Raw genomic sequence first — 23,490 nt, 5'->3', positions numbered from 1 at the left:
CTGGAGGAGCTCTGGGCACCTCCCCTGGGAGGTACTGGTCAGGGGAGTTGTAGGAGGCTGGACTGGCTTGTAGTGAGTACCAAGGGGTACTTACACCTTGCACCAGGCCCAGTTATCCCTTATTAGTGTATAGGGTGTCTAGCAGCTTAGGCTAATAGATAATGGTAGCTTAGCAGAGCAGCTTAGGCTGAACTAGGAGACGTGTGAAGCTACTACAGTACCACAAGTGTCACTTGCACAATATCATAAGAAAACACAATACACAGTTATACTAAAAATAAAGGTACTTTATTTTTATGACAATATGCCAAAGTATCTTAGAGTGTACGCTCAGTGAGAGGATAGGAAATATACACAAGATATATGTACACAATACCAAAAATATGCAGTATAGTCTTAGAAAACAGTGCAAACAATGTATAGTTACAATAGGATGCAATGGGAACACATAGGGATAGGGGCAACACAAACCATATACTCCAAAAGTGGAATGCGAACCACGAATAGACCCCAAACCTATGTGACCTTGTAGAGGGTCGCTGGGACTATTAGAAAATAGTGAGAGTTAGAAAATTAGCCCTCCCCAAGACCCTGAAAAGTGAGTGCAAAGTGCACTAAAGTTCCCCAGAAGACAAAGAAGTCGTGATAGAGGAATAATGCAGGAAAGACACAAACCAACAATGCAACAACAATGGATTTCCAATCTAGGGTACCTGTGGAACAAGGGGACCAAGTCCAAAAGTCACAAGCAAGTCGGAGATGGGCATATGCCCAGGAAATGCCAGCTGTGGGTGCAAAGAAGCTTCTACTGGACAGAAGAAGCTGAGGTTTCTGCAGGAACGAAAAGGGCTAGAGACTTCCCTTTGGTGGACGGATCTCTCTCGCCGTGGAGAGTCGTGCAGAAGTGTTTTCCCGCCGAAAGAACGGCAACAAGCCTTGCTAGCTGCAAATCGTGCGGTTAGCGTTTTTGGATGCTGCTGTGGCCCAGGAGGGACCAGGAGGTCGCAAATTGGACCAGGAGGTAGAGGGGACGTGAAGCAAGACAAGGAGTCCTCTCAGCAGCAGGTAGCACCCGGAGAAGTGCCAGAAACAGGCACTACGAGGATGCGTGAAACGGTGCTCACCCGAAGTTACACAAAGGAGTCCCACGTCGCCGGAGACCAACTTAGAAAGTCGTGCAATGCAGGTTAGAGTGCCGTGAACCCAGGCTTGGCTGTGCACAAAGGATTTCCGCCGGAAGTGCACAGGGGCCGGAGTAGCTGCAAAAGTCGCGGTTCCCAGCAATGCAGTCTAGCGAGGTGAGGCAAGGACTTACCTCCACCAAACTTGGACTGAAGAGTCACTGGACTGTGGGAGTCACTTGGACAGAGTTGCTGGATTCGAGGGACCTCGCTTGTCGTGCTGAGAGGAGACCCAAGGGACCGGTAATGCAGCTTTTTGGTGCCTGCGGTTGCAGGGGGAAGATTCCGTCGACCCACGGGAGATTTCTTTGGAGCTTCTAGTGCAGAGAGGAGGCAGACTACCCCCACAGCATGCACCACCAGGAAAACAGTCGAGAAGGCGGCAGGATCAGCGTTACAGAGTTGCAGTAGTCGTCTTTGCTACTTTGTTGCAGTGTTGCAGGCTTCCAGCGCGGTCAGCAGTCGATTCCTTGGCAGAAGGTGAAGAGAGAGATGCAGAGGAACTCTGATGAGCTCTTGCATTCGTTATCTGAAGTTTCCCCAGAGACAGAGACCCTAAATAGCCAGAAAAGAGGGTTTGGCTACCTAGGAGAGAGGATAGGCTACTAACACCTGAAGGAGCCTATCAGAAGGAGTCTCTGACATCACCTGGTGGCACTGGCCACTCAGAGCAGTCCAGTGTGCCAGCAGCACCTCTGTTTCCAAGATGGCAGAGGTCTGGAGCACCCTGGAGGAGCTGTGGACACCTCCCAGGGGAGGTGCAGGTCAGGGGAGTGGTCACTCCCCTTTCCTTTGTCCAGTTTCGCGCCAGAGCAGGGCTAAGGGGTCCCTGAACCGGTGTAGACTGGCTTATGCAGAATTGGGCACATCTGTGCCCAAGAAAGCATTTCCAGAGGCTGGGGGAGGCTACTCCTCCCCTGCCTTCACACCATTTTCCAAAGGGAGAGGGTGTAACACTCTCTCTCAGAGGAAGTCCTTTGTTCTGCCATCCTGGGAGAAGCCTGGCTTGACCCCAGGGGGGCAGAAACCTGTCTGAGGGGTTGGCAGCAGCAGCAGCTGCAGTGAAACCCCAGGAAAGGTAGTTTGTCAGTACCATGGTCTGTGCTACAGACCACTGGGATCATGGAGTTGTGCCAACAATGCCAGGATGGCATAGAGGGGGCAATTCCATGATCTTAGACATGTTACATGGCCATATTCGGAGTTACCATTGTGAAGCTACATATAGGTATTAACCTATATGTAGTGCACGCGTGTAATGGTGTCCCCGCACTCACAAAGTTCAGGGAATTGGCCCTGAACAATGTGGGGGCACCTTGGCTAGTGCCAGGGTGCCCTCACACTAAGTAACTTTGCACCTAACCTTTACCAGGTAAAGGTTAGACATATAGGTGACTTATAAGTTACTTAAGTGCAGTGTAAAATGGCTGTGAAATAACGTGGACGTTTCTTCACTCAGGCTGCAGTGGCAGGCCTGTGTAAGAATTGTCAGAGCTCCCTATGGGTGGCAAAAGAAATGCTGCAGCCCATAGGGATCTCCTGGAACCCCAATACCCTGGGTACCTCAGTACCATATACCAGGGAATTATAAGGGTGTTCCAGTAAGCCAATGTAAATTGGTAAAATTGGTCACTAGCCTGTTAGTGACAATTTGAAAGAAATGAGAGAGCATAACCACTGAGGTTCTGATTAGCAGAGCCTCAGTGAGACAGTTAGTCACTACACAGGTAACACATTCAGGCACACTTATGAGCACTGGGGCCCTGGTGAACAGGGTCCCAGTGACACATACAACTAAAACAACATATATACAGTGAAAAATGGGGGTAACATGCCAGGCAAGATGGTACTTTCCTACACAACCCCCCCCCCCCCAAACGAAGGACAATAAGACTAGCCATGACCTGATGAGTCTTCATTGTCTAAGTGGAAATATCTGGAGAGTCCATCTGCATTGGAGTGGCTACTCCCAGGTCTATGTTCCACTGTATAGTCCATTCCCTGTAGGGATATGGACCACCTCAACAATTTAGGATTTTCACCTTTCATTTGTTTTAGCCAAAGTAGAGGTTTGTGGTCTGTCTGAACAATGAAGTGAGTGCCAAACAGGTATGGCCTCAACTTCTTCAGAGCACAGACCACAGCAAAGGCCTCCCTCTCTATGGCAGACCAACGCTTTTCTCTAGAGGTCAACCTCCTACTAATAAAAGCATCAGGTTGATCCTGGCCCTCAGAATTAAGTTGTGATAGGACTGCCCCTACTCCTAATTCAGATGCATCAGTTTGGACATAGAATTTTTTAGAGTAACAAGGGCTTTTCAGGACAGGTGCAGAGCACATGGCCTGCTTCAGCTCCTCAAAAGCTTTCTGACAGTTTGCTGTCCATAATACCTTTTTAGGCATTTTCTTGGATGTGAGGTCATTAAGAGGGGCTGCAATGGAGCCATAGTTCTTAATGAACCTCCTGTAATACCCAGTGAGGCCTAGGAAGGCTATCACCTGAGTCTGAGTGGTAGGGGGAACCCAATCAATAATTGTTTGGATTTTCCCCTGAAGTCGTGCAATCTGTTCCCCACCAACAAGGTGTCCCAGATAAACCACCTTACCCTGCCCTATCTGGCACTTTGAAGCCTTGATAGTGAGGCCTGCCTTTTGCAGGGCCTCTAAAACTTTCCATAGGTGGACCAGGTGATCATCCCAGCTGGAGCTAAAGACAGCTATATCATCCAAATATGCTGCACTGAAAGCCTCCAGCCCTTGCAGGACTGTGTTCACCACCCTCTGAAAAGTGGCAGGTGCATTTTTCAAACCAAAAGGCATTACAGTGAACTGGTAATGTCCTCCAATGGTTGAAAATGCAGTCTTAGGTTTTGCATCTTCTGACAATTTGATCTGCCAATACCCTGCAGTCAAGTCAAAAGTGCTTAGATACTTGGCAGATGCCAGTGTATCTATGAGCTCATCTGCCCTGGGTATAGGGTGAGCATCAGTTTTGGTTACCAAGTTGAGACCTCTGTAGTCTACACAAAACTGCATTTCCTTCTTTCCATCTTTGGAATGGGGTTTTGGTACAAGTACCACAGGAGAAGCCCATGGAATTTCAAAGTGCTCAACCACTCCTAGTTCTAACATTTTCTGGACCTCTTGCTTTATGCAGTCCCTGACATGGTCGGCTGCCTATAGATCTTACTTTTGACAGGTAAACTGTCTCCAGTATCTATAGTGTGCTCACACCAAGAAGTGGTACCTGGCACAGTAGAGAAGAGTTCAGAGAATTGATCTAGGAGATTTATGCAATGGTCTTTCTGCTCAGCAGTAAGACAATCAGCCAAAACTACACCTTCCACAAGAGCATCTTGTTCTGTGGAAGAGAAGAGATCAGGTAGAGGATCACTGTCTTCTTCCTGTCCCTCATCTGTTGCCATGAGCAGGGTGAGATCAGCCCTGTCATAGTAGGGTTTCAGGCGGTTTACATGGAGTACCCTAAGGGGACTCCTTGCAGTGCCTAAGTCAACTAAATAGGTGACTTCACCCTTCTTCTCAACAATTGTGTGGGGTCCACTCCATTTATCTTGGAGTGCTCTTGGGGCCACAGGCTCCAAGACCCACACTTTCTGCCCTGGTTGGTACTGAACCAAAACAGCCTTCTCATCATGCCATTGCTTCTGGAGCTCTTGGCTGGCCTGAAGGTTTTTACTGGCCTTTTTCATATACTCAGCCATCCTTGATCTGAGGCCAAGTACATATTCCACAATATCCTGCTTAGGAGCTTTTAACGGTTGTTCCCAACCCTCCTTTACAAGTGTGAGTGGACCCCTAACAGGGTGTCCAAAAAGAAGTTCAAAGGGGCTGAAGCCCACTCCTTTCTGGGGTACCTCCCTGTAGGCAAAAAGGAGGCATGGTAGAAGGATATCCCATCTCCTGCGGAGTTTTTCAGGGAGACCCATAATCATGCCTTTGAGAGTTTTGTTAAATCTCTCCACCAGTCCATTTGTTTGTGGATGATAGGGTGTGGTGAATTTATAAGTTACACCACACTCCTTCCACATGGCCTTTAAGTATGCAGACATGAAATTGCTTCCTCTGTCTGATACTACTTCCTTTGGGAAGCCCACCCTGGAAAATATTTCCAGGAGGGCCTTTGCCACTGCAGGAGCTGTAGAGGTCCTTAAAGGAATAGCTTCAGGGTATCTTGTGGCATGGTCCACTACCACCAAGATGAATCTATTGCCTGAAGCAGTAGGAGGGTCAAGGGGGCCAACTATGTCAACCCCTACCCTTTCAAAGGGAACCCCAAACACAGGCAGTGGAATAAGGGGTGCCTTTGGGGTGCCACCTGTCTTGACACTGGCTTGACAGGTTTCACAGGACTTACAAAATTATTTTGTGTCCTCAGACATCCTAGGCCAATGAAACAAGGGAACAAGTCTGTCCCAAGTTTTCATTTGTCCCAGATGCCCTGCTAGGGGAATGTCGTGAGCAAGAGTTAGGAGGAACTTTCTGTACTCCTGAGGGATCACTAATCTCCTGGCAGCTCCAGGTTTAGGATCCCTTGCCTCAGTATACAAGAGATTGTCCTCCCAGTAAACTCTGTGAGAGTCACTGGCATCCCCATTAGCCTGTTTGACAGCTTGCTGTCTCAGACCCTCTAATGTGGGACAGGTTTGCTGTGCCACACTCAGCTCCTCTCTGGCAGGCCCCCCTTCACCCAAAAGCTCAGCAGTGTCTGCCTCAAGCTCCTCTGGTGTAGGTTCTGCACAGGGAGGGAATTCTTCTTCCTCAGAAGTTGAATCCACTGTAGAGGGAGGGATAGTAGGAAGTGGTTTGCTTCTACTAGCCCTAGCTTTAGGGAGCACTTGGTCCATTGTTCCAGGATCCAAGCTTCCCTGTCCTTTTTGCTTTTTGGCCTGAGCCCTGGTTAAAGCAAAAATATGCCCTGGGATGCCCAGCATTGCTGCATGGGCCTCCAACTCCACATCTGACCAAGCTGATGTCTCCAAATCATTTCCTAGTAGACAGTCTACAGGTAAATCTGTGGCTACCACAACTTTCTTTGGACCAGTAACCCCCCCCCCCAGTTGAGATTAACAACAGCCATGGGGTGGCTAAGTGTGTTGTTGTGAGCATCGGTTACTTGGTACTGGTGACCAAGTAGGTGTTGTTCAGGGTGGACCAGTTTCTCTATGACCATAGTCACACTGGCACCAGTGTCCCTGTAGGCCTGAACCTCAACACCATTTATTAGGGGTAGCTGCTTGTACTTATCCATATTAAGGGGACAAGCAACTAAGGTGGCTAAATCAATAGCCCCCTCAGAGACTAACACAGCCTCTGTGGCCTCCCTAACAAGGCCAACCCCAACTAAGTTACCAATAGTGAGCCCAGCTACTCCCTTGGATTGGCTATTAGTAGGTTTGCTCCCACCACCACTGCTATTAGTAGGGACACTAGGTGTAGCAGTAGGGGTTGACGTGGTAGGAGGCTTGGTGCTTTTCTTTGGACAACTGAGATCTGTTGTCCAATGGCCTTTTACTTTACATAAATAGCACCATGGTTTCTTTTCTTTGTTTTGATTAAAGGAGGATTTGGACCCACCACCCCCACCAGAGTGTTTTTGTGGGCCTGATGAAGACTCATTTTTAGATTTGTCCCCACCCTTGTCTGAAGACTTACCATCCTTCTTTTTGTTGCCATCTTTGTCACCCCCTGTATGAACTTTTCTGTTCACCCTTGTTCTGACCCATTTGTCTGCCTTCTTTCCCAATTCTTGGGGAGAGGTCAGATCAGAGTCCACCAAGTACTGGTGCAACAAATCAGACACACAATTATTAAGAATATGCTCTCTCAGGATCAAGTTATACAGGCTTTCACAGTCAGTAACCTTACTGCCATTTAACCATCCCTCCAAGGCTTTCACTGAATGGTCAATGAAATCAACCCAGTCTTGTGAAGACTCCTTTTTGGTCTCTCTGAACTTTATCCTGTATTGTTCAGTGGTTAAGCCATAACCATCCAGGAGTGCATTCTTAAGTACTGTAAAATTATTGGCATCACTTTCTTTCACAGTAAGGAGCCTATCCCTACCTTTTCACTAAATGATAGCCATAGGATAGCAGCCCACTGCCTTTGAGGGACATCCTGTACAACCCAGGCCCTCTCAAGTGCAGCAAACCACTTGTTAATGTCATCCCCCTCCTTATAAGGGGAACCTATCTTGTGCAGATTCCTGGAATCATGCTCTTTTACAGGATGACTATGGGGAATACTGCTGCTGCCACCATGTGTTTCTAAACCCAACTTCTGTCTTTCCCTCTCTATTTCTAAAGACTGTCTAGCCAAATCCAGCTGTTGCTTTTTAAGCTTCAGTCTGGTTTGTTCCACCCTCAACTTATTGAGTTCCCTTTCTAACAATCTGTCATCAGGGTTGGTGGGAGGGACATTTCTAGATACAGAGGTATGATGGGAATGAACAGAAGGAGACCTGTCCCTTACAGAGGCCACCCTAACAGCTTGGCTGACAGTGTAATGTGAGAGCACATCATCTGGATGATGTGACTCCACCTCAGTACCAACTATGCTAGACTGTCTAGTAATGGGCAGGCTAAGAAGTTTCTTTCCTGAATCTTTTCCTGGGGGAGTCCCTGGATCAGATTGGGAACCATTAGCTACGTTTTCAACAGATGGGGCACTTTTAGCCTTTTCTTGTTCTCTAAGCATGTTAAGTAACAATTCCAAGGAAGGATTCTTCCCTACACTCAAACCTCTCTCTATGCAGAGACTCCTTGCTCCTTTCCAGCTAAGGTGATCATATGCAAGTTTGGCCAGATCAACATTTTGGCCTGTGCCAGACATTTTTAGAGAGAGTTTAAGTGATAGAAAAAGAGAAAAAAGTTTTCAGAACTTTTTAGAAAGACAGAAAAAAAACTTTTTAAACTTTTAAGAACTTTTTGAAAGTTTAGAAGTACTTTTCAGCACTTTAGAAAAGAGTGAAAAGAGGAAATGCTAAACTTTTTAACTATGTGTACACACACTGAACTTGTTTTGTATATTTTTCTCTTATGAAAAGAACAATGGCAAGAGTGGTAAGTAGTCTCAAAGCACTTATCCCACCGCTGCACAACCAATGTAGGAGGCTGGACTGGCTTGTAGTGAGTACGAAGGGGTACTTGCACCTTGCACCAGGCCCAGTTATCCCTTATTAGTGTATAGGGTGTCTATCAGCTTAGGCTGATAGATAATGGTAGCTTAGCAGAGCAGCTTAGGCTGAACTAGGAGACGTGTGAAGCTACTACAGTACCACAAGTGTCACTTGCACAATATCATAAGAAAACACAATACACAGTTATACTAAAAATAAAGGTACTTTATTTTTATGACAATATGCCAAAGTATCTTAGAGTGTACCCTCAGTGAGAGGATAGGAAATATACACAAGATATATGTACACAATACCAAAAATATGCAGTATAGTCTTAGAAAACAGTGCAAACAATGTATAGTTACAATAGGATGCAATGGGAACACATAGGGATAGGGGCAACACAAACCATATACTCCAAAAGTGGAATGCGAACCACGAATGGACCCCAAACCTATGTGACCTTGTAGAGGGTCGCTGGGACTATTAGAAAATAGTGAGAGTTAGAAAATTAGCCCTCCCCAAGACCCTGAAAAGTGAGTGCATAGTGCACTAAAGTTCCCCAGAAGACAAAGAAGTCGTGATAGAGGAATAATGCAGGAAAGACACAAACCAACAATGCAACAACGATGGATTTCCAATCTAGGGTACCTGTGGAACAAGGGGACCAAGTCCAAAAGTCACAAGCAAGTCGGAGATGGGCATATGCCCAGGAAATGCCAGCTGTGGGTGCAAAGAAGCTTCTACTGGACAGAAGAAGCTGAGGTTTCTGCAGGAACGAAAAGGGCTAGAGACTTCCCCTTTGGTGGACGGATCCCTCTCGCCGTGGAGAGTCGTGCAGAAGTGTTTTCCCGCCGAAAGAACGCCAACAAGCCTTGCTAGCTGCAAATCGTGCGGTTAGCGTTTTTGGATGCTGCTGTGGCCCAGGAGGTCACAAATTGGACCAGGAGGTAGAGGGGACGTCGAGCAAGACAACGAGTCCTCTCAGCAGAGGTAGCACCCGGAGAAGTGCCAGAAACAGGCACTACGAGGATGCGTGAAACGGTGCTCACCCGAAGTTACACAAAGGAGTCCCACGTCGCCAGAGACCAACTTAGAAAGTCGTGCAATGCAGGTTAGAGTGCCGTGGACCCAGGCCTGGCTGTGCACAAAGGATTTCCGCCGGAAGTGCACAGGGGCCGGAGTAGCTGCAAAAGTCGCGGTTCCCAGCAATGCAGTCTAGCGAGGTGAGGCAAGGACTTACCTCCACCAAACTTGGACTGAAGAGTCACTGGACTGTGGGAGTCACTGGGCCGAAGTTGCTGGATTCGAGGATCCTCGCTCGTCGTGCTGAGAGGAGACCCAAGGGACTGGTAATGCAGCTTTTTGGTGCCTGCAGTTGCAGGGGGAAGATTCCGTCGACCCACAGGAGATTTCTTCGGAGCTTCTAGTGCAGAGAGGAGGCAGACTACCCCCACAGCATGCACCACCAGGAAAACAGTCGAGAAGGCGGCAGGATCAGCGTTACAGAGTTGCAGTAGTCGTCTTTGCTACTTTGTTGCAGTGTTGCAGGCTTCCAGCGTGGTCAGCAGTCGATTCCTTGGCAGAAGGTGAAGAGAGAGATGCAGAGGAACTCTGATGAGCTCTTGCATTCGTTATCTGAAGTGTACCCAGAGACAGAGACCCTAAATAGCCAGAAAAGAGGGTTTGGCTACCTAGGAGAGAGGATAGGCTACTAACACCTGAAGGAGCCTATCAGAAGGAGTCTCTGACGTCACCTGGTGGCACTGGCCACTCAGAGCAGTCCAGTGTGCCAGCAGCACCTCTGTTTCCAAGATGGCAGAGGTCTGGAGCACACTGGAGGAGCTCTGGACACCTCCCAGGGGAGGTGCAGGTCAGGGGAGTGGTCACTCCCCTTTCCTTTGTCCAGTTTCGCGCCAGAGAAGGGCTAAGGGGTCCCTGAACCGGTGTAGACTGGCTTATGCAGAATTGGGCACATCTGTGCCCAAGAAAGCATTTCCAGAGGCTGGGGGAGGCTACTCCTCCCCTGCCTTCACACCATTTTCCAAAGGGAGAGGGTGTAACACCCTCTCTCAGAGGAAGTCCTTTGTTCTGCCATCCTGGGACAAGCCTGGCTTGACCCCTGGGGGGCAGACACCTGTCTGAGGGGTTGGCAGCAGCTGCAGTGAAACCCCAGGAAAGGCAGTTTGGCAGTACCAGGGTCTGTGCTACAGACCACTGGGATCATGGAATTGTGCCAACAATGCCAGGATGGCATAGAGGGGGCAATTCCATGATCTTAGACATGTTACATGGCCATATTCGGAGTTACCATTGTGAAGCTACATATAGGTATTGACTTATATGTAGTGCACGCGTGTAATGGTGTCCCCGCACTCACAAAGTTCAGGGAATTGGCCCTGAACAATGTGGGGGCACCTTGGCTAGTGCCAGGGTGCCCTCACACTAAGTAACTTTGCACCTAACCTTTACCAGGTAAAGGTTAGACATATAGGTGACTTATAAGTTACTTAAGTGCAGTGTAAAATGGCTGTGAAATAACGTGGACGTTATTTCACTCAGGCTGCAGTGGCAGGCCTGTGTAAGAATTGTCAGAGCTCCCTATGGGTGGCAAAAGAAATGCTGCAGCCCATAGGGATCTCCTGGAACCCCAATACCCTGGGTACCTCAGTACCATATACCAGGGAATTATAAGGGTGTTCCAGTAAGCCAATGTAAATTGGTAAAATTGGTCACTAGCCTGTTAGTGACAATTTGAAAGAAATGAGAGAGCATAACCACTGAGGTTCTGATTAGCAGAGCCTCAGTGAGACAGTTAGTCACTACACAGGTAACACATTCAGGCACACTTATGAGCACTGGGGCCCTGGTGAACAGGGTCCCAGTGACACATACAACTAAAACAACATATATACAGTGAAAAATGGGGGTAACATGCCAGGCAAGATGGTACTTTCCTACAGGAGTGGTCACTCCCCTTTCCTTTGTCCAGTTTCGTACCAGAGCAGGGCTGGGGGATCCCTGAACCGGTGTGGACTGGCTTATGCAGAGATGGGCACCATCTGTGCCCATCAAAGCATTTCCAGAGGCTGGGGGGGACTACTCCTCCCCAGCCCTTCAAACCTATTTCCAAAGGGAGAGGGTGTAACACCTTCTCTCAGAGGAAATCCTTTGTTCTGCCTTCCTGGGCCAGGGCTGCCTGGACCCCAGGAGGGCAGAAACCTGTCTGAGGGATTGGCAGCAGCAGCAGCTGCAGTGGAGACCCCAGAAAGGCAGTTTGGCAGTACCCGGGTTCTGTGTTAGAGACCCGGGGGATCATGGAATTGTCCCCCCAATACCAGAATGGTATTGGGGTGACCATTCCATGTTCTTAGACATGTTACATGGCCATGTTCAGAGTTACCATTGTGACACCATACATAGGTAGTGACCTATGTATAGTGCACACTTGTAATGGTGTCCCCGCCCTCAAAAAGTCTTGGGAATTTGCCTAAGTAACTTGGCACCCAACCTTCACCAGGTGAAGCTTAGACATATAAGTGACTTATAAGTTACTTATGTGCAGTGGTAAATGATTGTGAAATAACGTGGATGTTATTTCACTCAGGCTGCAGTGGCAGGCTTGTGTAAGAATTGTCAGAGCTCCCTATAAGTGGCAAAAGAAATGCTGCAGCCCAAATGGATCTCCTGGAACCCCAATACCCTGGGTACCTCAGTACCATATACAAGGGAATGATATGGGTTTACCAGTATGCCAATGTGAATTGGTAAATTTAGTCACTAGCCTGTAGTGACAAATTTGGAAAGCAGAGAGATCATAAACACTGAGGTTCTGGTAAGCAGAGCCTCAGTGATACAGTTAGGCACCACACAGGGAACACATACAGGTCACATACTATGAGCACTGGGGCCCTGCCTGGCAGGGTCCCCGTGACACAAGGACTAAAACAACATACATACAGTGAAATATGGGGGTAACATGCCAGGCAAGATGGTACTTTCCTACAGTTATTGACTTAGTGATTTATATGCTGATTAGTTATCTCGTCTTAAGGTGTCTCCAATCAGGGTCAAAAGATTCATTGGCCTAAAACGAGTCCCAGAGTAAAAAAATTACCTAGGGCAGGACGCGTTATCAGTTCTGGTAGCAGAGGATGGTTTCAGCCCTTTGGGGGCCCTAAGACGAGGGACCATTGTTTTAGAATTGTTTTTGAAATGATACAGATTGGAGAGATGATGTTCCCCTAATCCCCTAATGACTTTCCCGGGACCCCAGAGCTTGCCGAAGTGAGTTGAGTATGTTTTCGGCGTTCTAGTGATGGTGTGAGTGAAGTAGGGTTTGCGCTTGCACAGCTTATGCATACCGCAGTTGAATTGTGACGTTTGTGAGAATTTTAGGCCAGGTGATGTTTTAGTAGGAGTGGGCGTACTCCGCAGTATGAAGGTAGGGAAGTCGGTGAACTTCATGTGAGTGTGGCGCTTTGTGCTCAAAAAAATTGTCCACGTGGTTGTTGGTGATATACGGACCCTGCGTGGTCTAAGACTCCGGAGTATATTGATAAGTGTATGAGACACTTGGTTTATGTTGTAATTTGCACGGTTTAATAGGTCAATCGGGCGTGGTTGACGAGTCGAGTTTGAGTCAAAGTGCATGAGTGAAAACCTTTCATGGAGATTTGGTAAGTTCTAAAGTGCACTAGGACGAGCCATTGACAAGTCGAGAGTGAAATTTGCTGGCCAAATTTCGCTTGCGAATGTGGGATGTGAGAAAGAGAGAGTAGCGGCCGAGGCTTCAAGTGAAATCTCTGTAAAGTTCTGAAGTGATTGTGTTACCATTCCTGTAGTAAACCGGCAAATTTGAGTTTGTTGTTGAAGTGCTCGCAATATATTGCATTAGTTTTGCGTGAATATAGAGTGAGGGAGACAAGCCGCACGACTTTGTCAGCCGCAGTGTGTGTGACGTCATTGGAGCCGCGCTGGGATAGGTCAGTTAGTGAGAAGGGTCGCGCACGGATTGGCAGCTGTCCATGAGAAGTAATTGGTTGGGAAGGTAGGCAAAGGGTGTTCTGGGAATTAAATTCACTTCCTGATTCAGGAATAAACGAAATAAGAGATGAAAAAAATGAAGTTCTTCAAGGCTCTAAAGAGCGCTTTGAGGGGAGATGAATACATTACCGTGAGTGTGGGGGATCCTACACCGCCAGAGGATACTCCGGCTTATGCCGTAATGGAGGAGAAGGGAGTCACGCCATGTCTTTGGCTAAAGCAATGGTGCAAATTAACAGAGAAAGATGTGCGTTTGGCGTTTCCAGAGAATGGGACGTTCAACATAGGGGTTCTAGAGAATTGGCGGAAGGCGCTAAATGCGCAAAAGCCACCTCCGAGGCCAGCACAGTTTGAGGCGTTGGCAATTTGGGAATTAATGGCCATACGACAAAGGCAGCAAAGGTTTGAGAGGAGAATGAGAAAAGCAGAAAAGACGCTAGCGGAGGCAAGGTGGGATAGCGAGACCAGGATGTGGAGAAGAGAAATAATAGATGGAGTCAGGATGTTTCTGGCAATAACTCAAGAAGCCGATACACAGGGAAGAAAGGCCACTTGTAAAACAGACAAGGGTTCTAGAGAGGGAAAGAGAATAACAGGTCTTGGGCAGATGCAGATGAATCAGATGACGACGAGTTCCTTAATCAGTTGTTACAGGATTGCCCACAGCCATATGCCATGAATGACAACAGACCAAGTATTAGTGTAGGTCCTGTAACTTCAACACAGAATCAGGGAACAGCGCATACAGCTCAGATAAATGCAGTGGCAACACCAGTTCCAGTGCAGAATAGTGTCAGTGTATCCACTGCGCCAGAGATGCAGACACAGTTGCAGCCACCACCGGTTCAGAGGCTCTACCCTGATGTCCCAGTATCAGAGACCACTACGAATCTGATGGTGCTGCCAGATTAAGCATATACAAGATCAAAGTTGGTACAGATTGAGCCAACTACACTTCTGCTGCCCCAGCCGCAGCAACAGATGGTTCTGAATCGCACTCCGGTCACAGGACCGCAGTCAGTTCCAGCACCTGTAATGAATTAGACTATGGGAGTAAATGCTCCCCAGGGTTTGGGAAACAGGCAGGCGCCAGCTGCTATACCTTTGCCGATTGCAGTTGGTCCACCCGTACCCTTGAACGCACAAGCAAAGCCTAGTGTATGTGACCAAGGGGTAATGACTCAAGAAATGATAAGAGGAGGGTTCTTAGGAAGCTCTCAAGGGATGACACCGGGAGGACCGACAGCAGAGAGATCTAGGTCCTTGTTGGACTTCAGTCCTACTGGGGTTCCTATAGAGACAATGAGGCAGGCTGGTTTGGGACTACTAACTCCACAGATACCCAGTACGAACATGTTGCAACCACCAATGATGCAGGCTGGAGATATCTCGTTGCAAGGTTTAACGGCGCAACAACTGAATGAATGGCTAGACAAGCTTAATTCACCACAGACTACTCCTGCGACAGCCGAGCGGTCAGAGAGAGAGGAATACCTGAATTTTGTGAGGTTGGGCGTAGAAGCAGCCGAATTAGTTGAAGGTAGTATGGGAGTGAATAGGCTAGAGTCATACACTGAAGCAGAATTAAGGTATCTGTGCCCAAAAATAACTAAAGAAGTGATTCAGGTGCACCAAAGGTTGGCGAATCTAGCAGACAAATATGGCATAGACTTAGACAATACTAAGCATTTAAAGAGGAGTTACAGACTAGACTTTGAGCCTAAAGATTTTGATCACATGAGATCTACTGGGATGAAGACACACCTTAAGGAGATACTACAGAGTGCGCAGGTTTGGGGAGCCTTAGAGAAGTGGGACGGCAAATGGGCAAAGAAGAGAGATAAAAGGAAAAGTGACTGTTTGGAGCAGCTGCAGGCAAAACCAGTGTCAGATACCAATACCATAAAGATGTTACCCTGAGAGAGACAGCTGGAGGGGTTCTTGTCCATGTACCATGGTCCAGAGGTGACATTCTATCATTCACAAATGATTTTCCCAGGCTGAGAGAAAAGCCGATAGAATGGTATCAGCAGACAGAAAGATCTGTGAAGCTTGCGAAGTGTCTTTTGGAAGACTTAAATACATTGTTTGAGATCATAGTTCCTGCCGAATTGTGGCTCGAGTGCAAGAGAAGTGTTGACTGGCCAACTGCAGAACAGGCAAGGGATAGGGTTACCGGAGCACCCTCTTCTGAGGTAATGAAGTATTACTATAAGGTAATTGAGTTTTTGAAGCAGAAAGTGTCGCCGCAGAATATTGATTCGCAAAGATTGATCGAACCACACAAGAAGGCAAGGAGTCGATACATGCTTACTATGAGAGGTTGTTGAAAGCATTCAAGCATTACAGTGGTAAGGAGGTCATAGAGCTGAAGGATATGAATCACCTTGTGTTCAGGTTTGTTGAAGGGCTGAGACCAGAAATTAGCCAGATGATTAAGAATCATTTAATTTGTTGGCAAGTGAAACCGAATGATGAGGTATTGCAGTATGCAAAATATTGTAGTGATGAAATCGAATTGAAGCAGAGAAAGTTGAAGGAGAAAGTGATGGTGATGCAAATTAAGGCAGCACAAGCAGGGATGCAGGGAAATGGAGTACAACAGATGGGGCAACAGCCGCAGGGAAACGGAATGTTTCAGACGCAAATGAGAGGCAGAGGTCGAGGAGGTTTTGTAAACCTTGGCCCAGATTTGAATACTGTTGTGGTTCAAAATGACCTGCAAGGGATGAAGAAGGTGTTACCATGTCACGCGTACGGGGGCGTGGGACACTGGAAGCCGGAATGCCCGATGATGGTGCAGGAGGGTGCGGTTCAACAAAGCAATGATGTCAGTACATTTCAAAATGTTAAAGGACCAAGAATGAGGGGTCCTAATCCAAATTTTCAGAATAACATGGTTCAGATGCAGGGTCTCCAACCCATGCAACAAGTGCAGATGCCACGAATGCAAGCAGTGCAGATGCAGAAGGTACAACAGCAGATTCCAGTGGTACCGAGACAGCAAATGCAGTTGCTCTTAGCGCCAATGGGACAGCAACAGGTCACAAGTCAAGGAATGGGTCAAAATAACACAGTACAACAGTTCCCATTGCGTGGTGAGGATGGAATAAACAATGAATGGTCTGATGACAGTTCAGATAGTGAGGAGTGCAGGCTTGCAGTGTCCCTAGAAATAGATCAGAGGGGACCCTATGTGCAAGGGAAGGTGATGGGTCACAAGGTCTCATTTTTGGTTGACACAGGAGCTACACGCTCTACCGTCAGGAGTGCAGAGGTTCTTAAGTTGCCCCTTTCAGGACGCACAATAAAAGTAGTGGGAGTGGCAAACCAGCTCCTGTCCAACCCAATCACAGATCCGGTTCAAGTCGAGATTGGTACCTTTCAGGGATTGCACAGGTTTGTAGTCTGTGATTCAAGTCCCGTGTCCCTACTGGGAAGAGACTTGCTGTGTAAGACGAGGTGTTCTATCACCTGTTCTAATGAGGGAATTGAGGTACAGACAAAAAGTGATGATGAAGGGGATGATGGTCAGATCTCAGAGCCTGAGACGGAGACAACAGATGAAGAGTACCCTTTGATAAGCTTTTTTCCAATGTTCACAATGACTGACCTGCCCGCAGACCTGCAGTGGACGGTCACGGAAAAAGTGTGGGACTTGACTGGAAAGGAAGTGGGATTGATAAAAGGAGTGGAACCAGTTAAAGTCGATGTAAAGCCAAATGCTGTGTTCCCTCAGGTACCGCAGTACCATATGGCACAAGTTGTCCTCATTCAAGTGATGCAGATAACTGCAGACTTTGTGAAGCAAGGGGTCTTGAAGGAGGTAATGAGCAGCCCATGTAACTCACCTATAATGTGTCTGAGAAAGCCCTGTGGGAAAGTCTGAATTGTTCAAGACTTGAGAAAGATTAATGACATAGTGGTAAAGTGCTGCCCGATAGTGCCAAATCCAGCTGTAATTATGTTTCAAGTTCCATGCTGCGCAGAATGGTTCTCAGTCGTTGACTTGTCCTAAGCGTTCTTTTCTGTGCCTCTTCATGAGGACAGCCAATTCTTTTTCAGTTTAAAATTCCTAGACAAGGTTTACAGTTGGTGTCGAATCCCTCAGGGGTTTTCGCAGTCACCGTCTATCTTCAGCCAAATTCTGAAGAAACATTTGGAGTCTTGGAACTGCCTTTCCAATCGACTCTAGTGCAGTACATTGAGGATTTGTTGATTGCTTCCAAAACAAGAGATGACTGCAAGTACAATACTATTGCTCTATTGAATCACTTGGGAAAGAATGGGTATAAGGTGTCCCAGAAGAAGCTGCAGGACTGTCAGAAAGAGGTGAAATATCTAGGCCATTTGATTGAGAAGGGGTCGAGGAAAATATCCAAGGAGAGAGTGACTGCCATACTACAGATGAATCCCCCAACATCTAGGAGAGACGTCAGAATGTTTTTGGGAATGGTGGGCTACTGTTGTCAGTGGATCCCAAATTTCTCCATTATCTCCAAGCCTTTGGTGAGACTGACAGCTAAGGAAGTAAAGGATGGCCCAGATACCCTAACTATGTCTGAGAAAGAGATAAGGGCATTCATTGAGCTGAGGGAATGCATATGCAGGGCTCCAGCTTTAGGTATGCCTGATTACACAAAGCCTTTTGTCCTTTTTTGTCATGAATGTGATGCTTGTTCTTTGTCTGTCCTGACCCAGGTCCATGGAGGTGCAAACCGACCAGTAGCATATTTTTCAGCTACTTTGGACCCAGTCGCAGCAGCCTTACCGGGTTGTCTGCGTGCAGTTGCAGCAGTTGGTCAAAGCCTCACTCAGTGTGAAGGGCATAGTGATGGGACATCCCTTAACAGTAATGGTCCCACATTCAGTGGAAATACTATTGACCCGAACTAAGACCCAGCACATGACAAATGCCAGACTGACCAAGTACGAAACAATTATACTGGGGTCACCCAACGTGTCATTCAAACGGTGTACTGTATTAATCCCTGCAACTTTGCTTCCCAATGAAAATACAGATGTTGATGATGCTGAGGAGGTAGAACATGATTGTCTTGAGGTAACAGAACTGTGCACCAAACTGAGACCTGACATTAAGGATACTCAAGTGGAAGAAAATGACTACATTATCTCTGTTGATGGCTCATGTCTGAGAGACTCAGTAGGAGTACTGAGAGCCTGATACGCTGTATGTACAATCACTGGTATTTTAGAGGCATCTTGGCTTGAAAGAGTATACTCTGCTCAAGTGACTGAATTGATTGCCTATACTAGGGCATGCCATGCCGCTGACAAATTGAAAGTGACTATCTATACCGATAGCATACACAGATTTGGAATTGTCCATGATTTTGGCCAGCTATGGTCACAGAGGGGTTTCATGACCTCTTCTGGTTCTCCAGTGAAAAATGGTGAAAGAATTAAGGAATTGTTGTACGCGATTCAGTTACCTCTTGAAATTCCCGTAGTGAAATGCAGTGCTCATGTGAAATCACAAGACTTTGTGTCGATGGGAAATGGATATGCAGATCAAGTCACAAGGTTTTGCGCATTGAACTGTATATCGTTCAAGGATCAGTGGGAATTGTTACCTGAAACAGAAAATGAGACATGATTACACATTGAGGGTAGTTGACACAATGGAAGAACTAAAATTGTTACAGGGTCGTGCCAGCAGGGAGAAGAAATGCTCTTGGCTCAAAATGCAGTGTGTACAAAGACCAGATGATTTGTGGGTTTCAGATGAGGGGAAAATGGTTTTGCCAAACAGTCTTTTGTCTCAATTTGCAAGGTTTTACCATAGTCAAGCACATATTGGGAGAGACGCCATGATTAGATTGTTCAAAATTGATTGGTTCAATCCAAAATTCAGACAAGCGCAGAAGTGACCTATCACCGGTGCATCATCTGTCAGCAGATGAATGCGGGGAAAGGGACAGTGGTGAATTTGAGCCACATTGGGAGAGCTAGAGGTCCATTTAGCAGAATGCAGTTGGATTTTATTGAAATGCCTGTGTGTGGAGGTCTGAGGTATGTGTTGGTGATTGTGTGCATCTTTAGTCACTGGATTGAAGCTTACCCTACACGTAGGAATGACAGTCTCACAGTAGCGAAGTTGCTGCTTAGGGAATTGATACCACGTTTCGGGTTTCCGATCTCTTTAGAATCAGATAGAGGAAGTCACTTTAACAATGAGGTGGTTAAGCTCTTGTGTGCCGCACTGAACATTGAACAGAAGTTGCATTGCAGTTACCGCCCTGAAGCATCAGGACTAGTGGAACAAATTAATGGTACCCTGAAGTCTAGAATGGCATAAATGTGTGCAGCTACAAATTTGAAATGGTCTGATGCATTGCCCTTAGTGTTGATGTCAATGAGAAACACACCCAACAAGAAAACAGGACTGTCTCCTCACGAAATTCTCATGGGCCAAGCTATGCGATTGCTCACAGTACCTGCAAATGGTCTTGTGAATATCACAGATGATGTGGTGTTGGACTATTGCAAGGGTCTGGCTGACGTGGTGTAGGAAGGTATCCTCTTTCTAGCCTTGTTACCCCCACTTTTGGCCTGTTTGTGAGTATATGTCAGGGTGTTTTCACTGTCTCACTGGGATCCTGCTAGCCAGAGCCCAGTGCTCATAGTGAAAACCCTATGTTGTCAGTGTGTTTGTTATGTGTCACTGGGATCCTGCTAGCCAGGACCCCAGTGCTCATAAGTTTGTGGCCTATATGTGTTCCCTGTGTGATGCCTAACTGTCTCGCTGAGGCTCTGCTAACCAGAACCTCAGTGGTTATGCTCTCTCTGCTTTCCAAATTTGTCACTAACAGGCTAGTGACTAAATTTACCAATTCACATTGGCATACTGGTACAACCATATAATTCCCTTGTATATGGTACTTAGGTACCCAGGGTATTGGGGTTCCAGGAGATTCATATGGGCTGCAGCATTTCTTTTGCCACCCATAGGGAGCTCTGACAATTCTTACACAGGCCTGCCACTGCAGCCTGCGTGAAATAATGTCCACATTATTTCACAGCCATTTACCACTGCACATAAGTAACTTATAAGTCACCTATATGTCTAACCTTTACTTAGTGAAGATTGGGTGCCAAGTTAGTTAGTGTGTGGGCACCCTGGCACTAGCCAAGGTGCCCCCACATCGTTCAGGGCAAATTCCCTGGACTTTGTGAGTGCGGGGACACAATTACACGTGTGCACTATACATAGGTCACTACCTATGTATAGCGTCACAATGGTAACTCCAAACATGGCCATGTAACATGTCTAAGATCATGGAATTATCACCCCAATACCATTCTGCTATTGGGGGGACAATTTCATGATCCCCCGGGTCTCTAGCACAGAACCCGGGTACTGCCAAACTGCCTTTCTGGGGTCTCCACTGCAGCTGCTGCTGCCGCCAACCCCTCAGACAGGTTTCTGCCCTCCTGGGGTCCAGGCAGCCCTGGCCCAGGAAGGCAGAACAAAGGATTTCCTCTGAGAGAGGGTGTTACACCCTCTCCCTTTGGAAATAGGTGTGAAGGGCTGGGGAGGAGTAGCCTCCCCCAGCCTCTGGAAATGCTTTGAATGGCACAGATGGTGCCCATCTCTGCATAAGCCAGTCTACAGCGGTTCAGGGATCCCCCAGCCGTGCTCTGGCGCGAAACTGGACAAAGGAAAGGGGAGTGACCACTCCCCTGACCTGCACCTCCCAGGGGAGGTGCCCAGAGCTCCTCCAGTGTGCCCAGGACCTCTGCCATCTTGGAAACAGAAGTGTTGCTGGCACACTGGACTTCTCTGAGTTTCCAGTGCCAGCAGGTGACGTCAGAGACTCCTTCTGATAGGCTCTTACCTCTCTTAGTAGCCAATCCTCGTTCCTAGGTAGCCAAACCTCCTTTTCTGGCTATTTAGGGTCTCTGCTTTAGCGAATTCTTTAGATAACGAATGCAAGAGCTCACCAGAGTTCCTCTGCATCTCCCTCTTCACCTTCTGCCAAAGAATCGACCGCTGACTGCTCAGGACGGCTGCAAAACCGCAACAAAGTAGCCAACTGCTAGAGACGCCTCTTCTACACTAATAAGGGATAACTGGACCTGGCACAAGGTGTAAGTACCTTTGGTACCCACTACAAGCCGGGCCAGCCTCATACACGTGGTCCGCTCTTTCTCTCACCAGGTGGAAGCAACCACACTGCCACCGATAAATGATCCAGGTCACAACCTGAAAGCTGGTGACTAGGTTGTTGTCAAGAAACATGTGAGAAAGTCGTGTTTGGAGCCACGTTGGAAGGGGCCGTATCAAGTGATACTAACAACTACCACTGCTGTGAAGTGTGCGGGAATTCCAAATTGGATCCATGCCATTCACACAAAGAAGGTGACGTGTCCGACTGATGAGGAAATTGAACTATCAAAAATAACAGCTACGGAAAAGGAAGTCTCAGAGCCGGAGAGCAGTCAAAGGGGAACTGAGACTGGAGGAGAGCCCGTTGAGGACGGCTTGGTCACTCAAAGAGTAAACGAGATCCAGAGGGGTGACGGCGAGCCTATCTCAACTGAGGCACCCGGAGAACCGACCCAAAGAGAGGTTCTCCCAGAAGCAGACGGGTAGGGGTTTGAACTAGAACCCCTGACAGACCCAGAAGGCGAAGGAGTTGAGGCAGAAGAAAGTCAGAGTGTTCAGGCTCCTCCTGAGCCACTTGCAGGTCCAGCAAGAGAAAACACCATAGCACAAGAGGAGGGCATTGAACAGGAACCAGAAAGGCCAAACAATAAAGGGACACTGAAAGGAGATAAGTGGCCAGAACAGCAAGTAGCAAAAGGAGAAGTGGTCATTGATGAAACAATTGAGGAAGGAATTGATACAACAAGGAAAGAAGACCTGAGCGAAGGAGAGTTGCAAGGTGACCACAAGTTGAAACGTCAGCTGAGTGGCAACAAGAGTTCCTAGCAATTTGCTTTGATCGAGAAGTTCCAGGTCAATACTATGGTACCTGAGTTCGACCTCGAGGAAAAGAGACTGTGTTAATCTGAAATTTAATTAAAGAAACTTGAAAAAAGAGACTGATAAATTACCGGATTTGTCGCTATTAACCTGAATTGACTTTTGAAAACTGATTGTGACAAGTTGCTAACCGAATTGACAAGGGTCCTGGGAGTGAATGAGGAAGCTGTAAATACTTGCTAAAGAGAGACTTTGCCTAGCCTTGCGGTAAAAGGGAAAAAAAAAAAAGAAAAGAAAAAAAAGCTTTTAGCCATCCTCTGTTGATTGTCGTTTACATTTGTAGTACTTCACTTTCTCATTCTTTACAGATCATTCCTAGTACGGGAGATGATACTGAGGGGAGTAGGCGTTGTAAGTATTTGGGTGTTGCTTTCGGTGTTGTGTGCGTGATATTCATTATAGCTTTGTTTGTGGAGATGTGATTAGTGGATGAGAATGAAGCTAACAATGCTACCGTTTCTGAGACTGCTACACTAACACCTTGGGAGAAGTTTGAGCAAGATACAAAGTATCTGCACGACAAAACTAATATAAAAGGGGAACTGTCTACTAACGTTTTCTATTGCTTGCTGAGTGAGTATGTTGACCCTATGGATGCAAAGGCTTGTTATGTGTGTACACGAATTCCTCTTTTGGTCCAAGAGGGAGTTATATATCATAGTTTGCCACTAACGTATGGGATTAGTTGTAGTCTGCTACTAATGCGTTTCTATAACCAAGAAGAAGTGCAATATTTTTACTCTAACTATGACCTTGTTTTCTCTTATGCGCCTATCATAGAAGATCTGAATAGTGTAGCTAAATATTATGCCATAAAATTGATTAAGGGGTTCTTTGAACCTACATTAGTGATTAGTACATCATATGCACACCGCAATAATTTGACATGCTTGCTTACACCCGTAGAGAAAAGCTTTCTAGATCACACTGAAGATAGAAGGAGGGTTTTAAAGGGGAAATTAGAAGAAGGCTTGCAGCAACGATCTTTTCTTAATAGTGGTAATTAAAATGGGATTACGGAACAAGGGAAATTAGCTTTAGATGCGAAACATGTAGGTAGGCTTTGCATAACACGGCTGAAGTCATATTTTGACAATGTGTTTGTGGGAACGAGT

The 23,490-nt window shown here is 46.9% G+C and overlaps 1 protein-coding gene across 1 annotated transcript in view; it reads left to right on the top strand.

Moving 5' to 3' along the window:
• The window catches only part of LOC138249549 (interleukin-1 receptor accessory protein-like), a 2,044,856-nt gene extending 2,022,535 nt beyond the window's left edge, over positions 1-22,321 (top strand). Inside the window, exons 8-10 of the mRNA XM_069203498.1 lie at positions 16,989-17,191; positions 17,431-17,833; positions 22,077-22,321. Coding sequence (XP_069059599.1) covers positions 16,989-17,191; positions 17,431-17,833; positions 22,077-22,321 — 851 coding nt within the window. The remainder of the gene's footprint in view (positions 1-16,988; positions 17,192-17,430; positions 17,834-22,076) is intronic.
• The last annotated feature ends 1,169 nt before the right edge of the window (positions 22,322-23,490 follow it).

Source organism: Pleurodeles waltl, chromosome 8 (genome assembly GCF_031143425.1).
Source record: "Pleurodeles waltl isolate 20211129_DDA chromosome 8, aPleWal1.hap1.20221129, whole genome shotgun sequence".
NCBI classification, from domain to species: Eukaryota; Metazoa; Chordata; class Amphibia; order Caudata; family Salamandridae; genus Pleurodeles; species Pleurodeles waltl.
The sequence above is the reverse complement of the archived record's forward strand: the minus strand, read 5'-3'. Positions and strand labels throughout refer to the sequence as shown.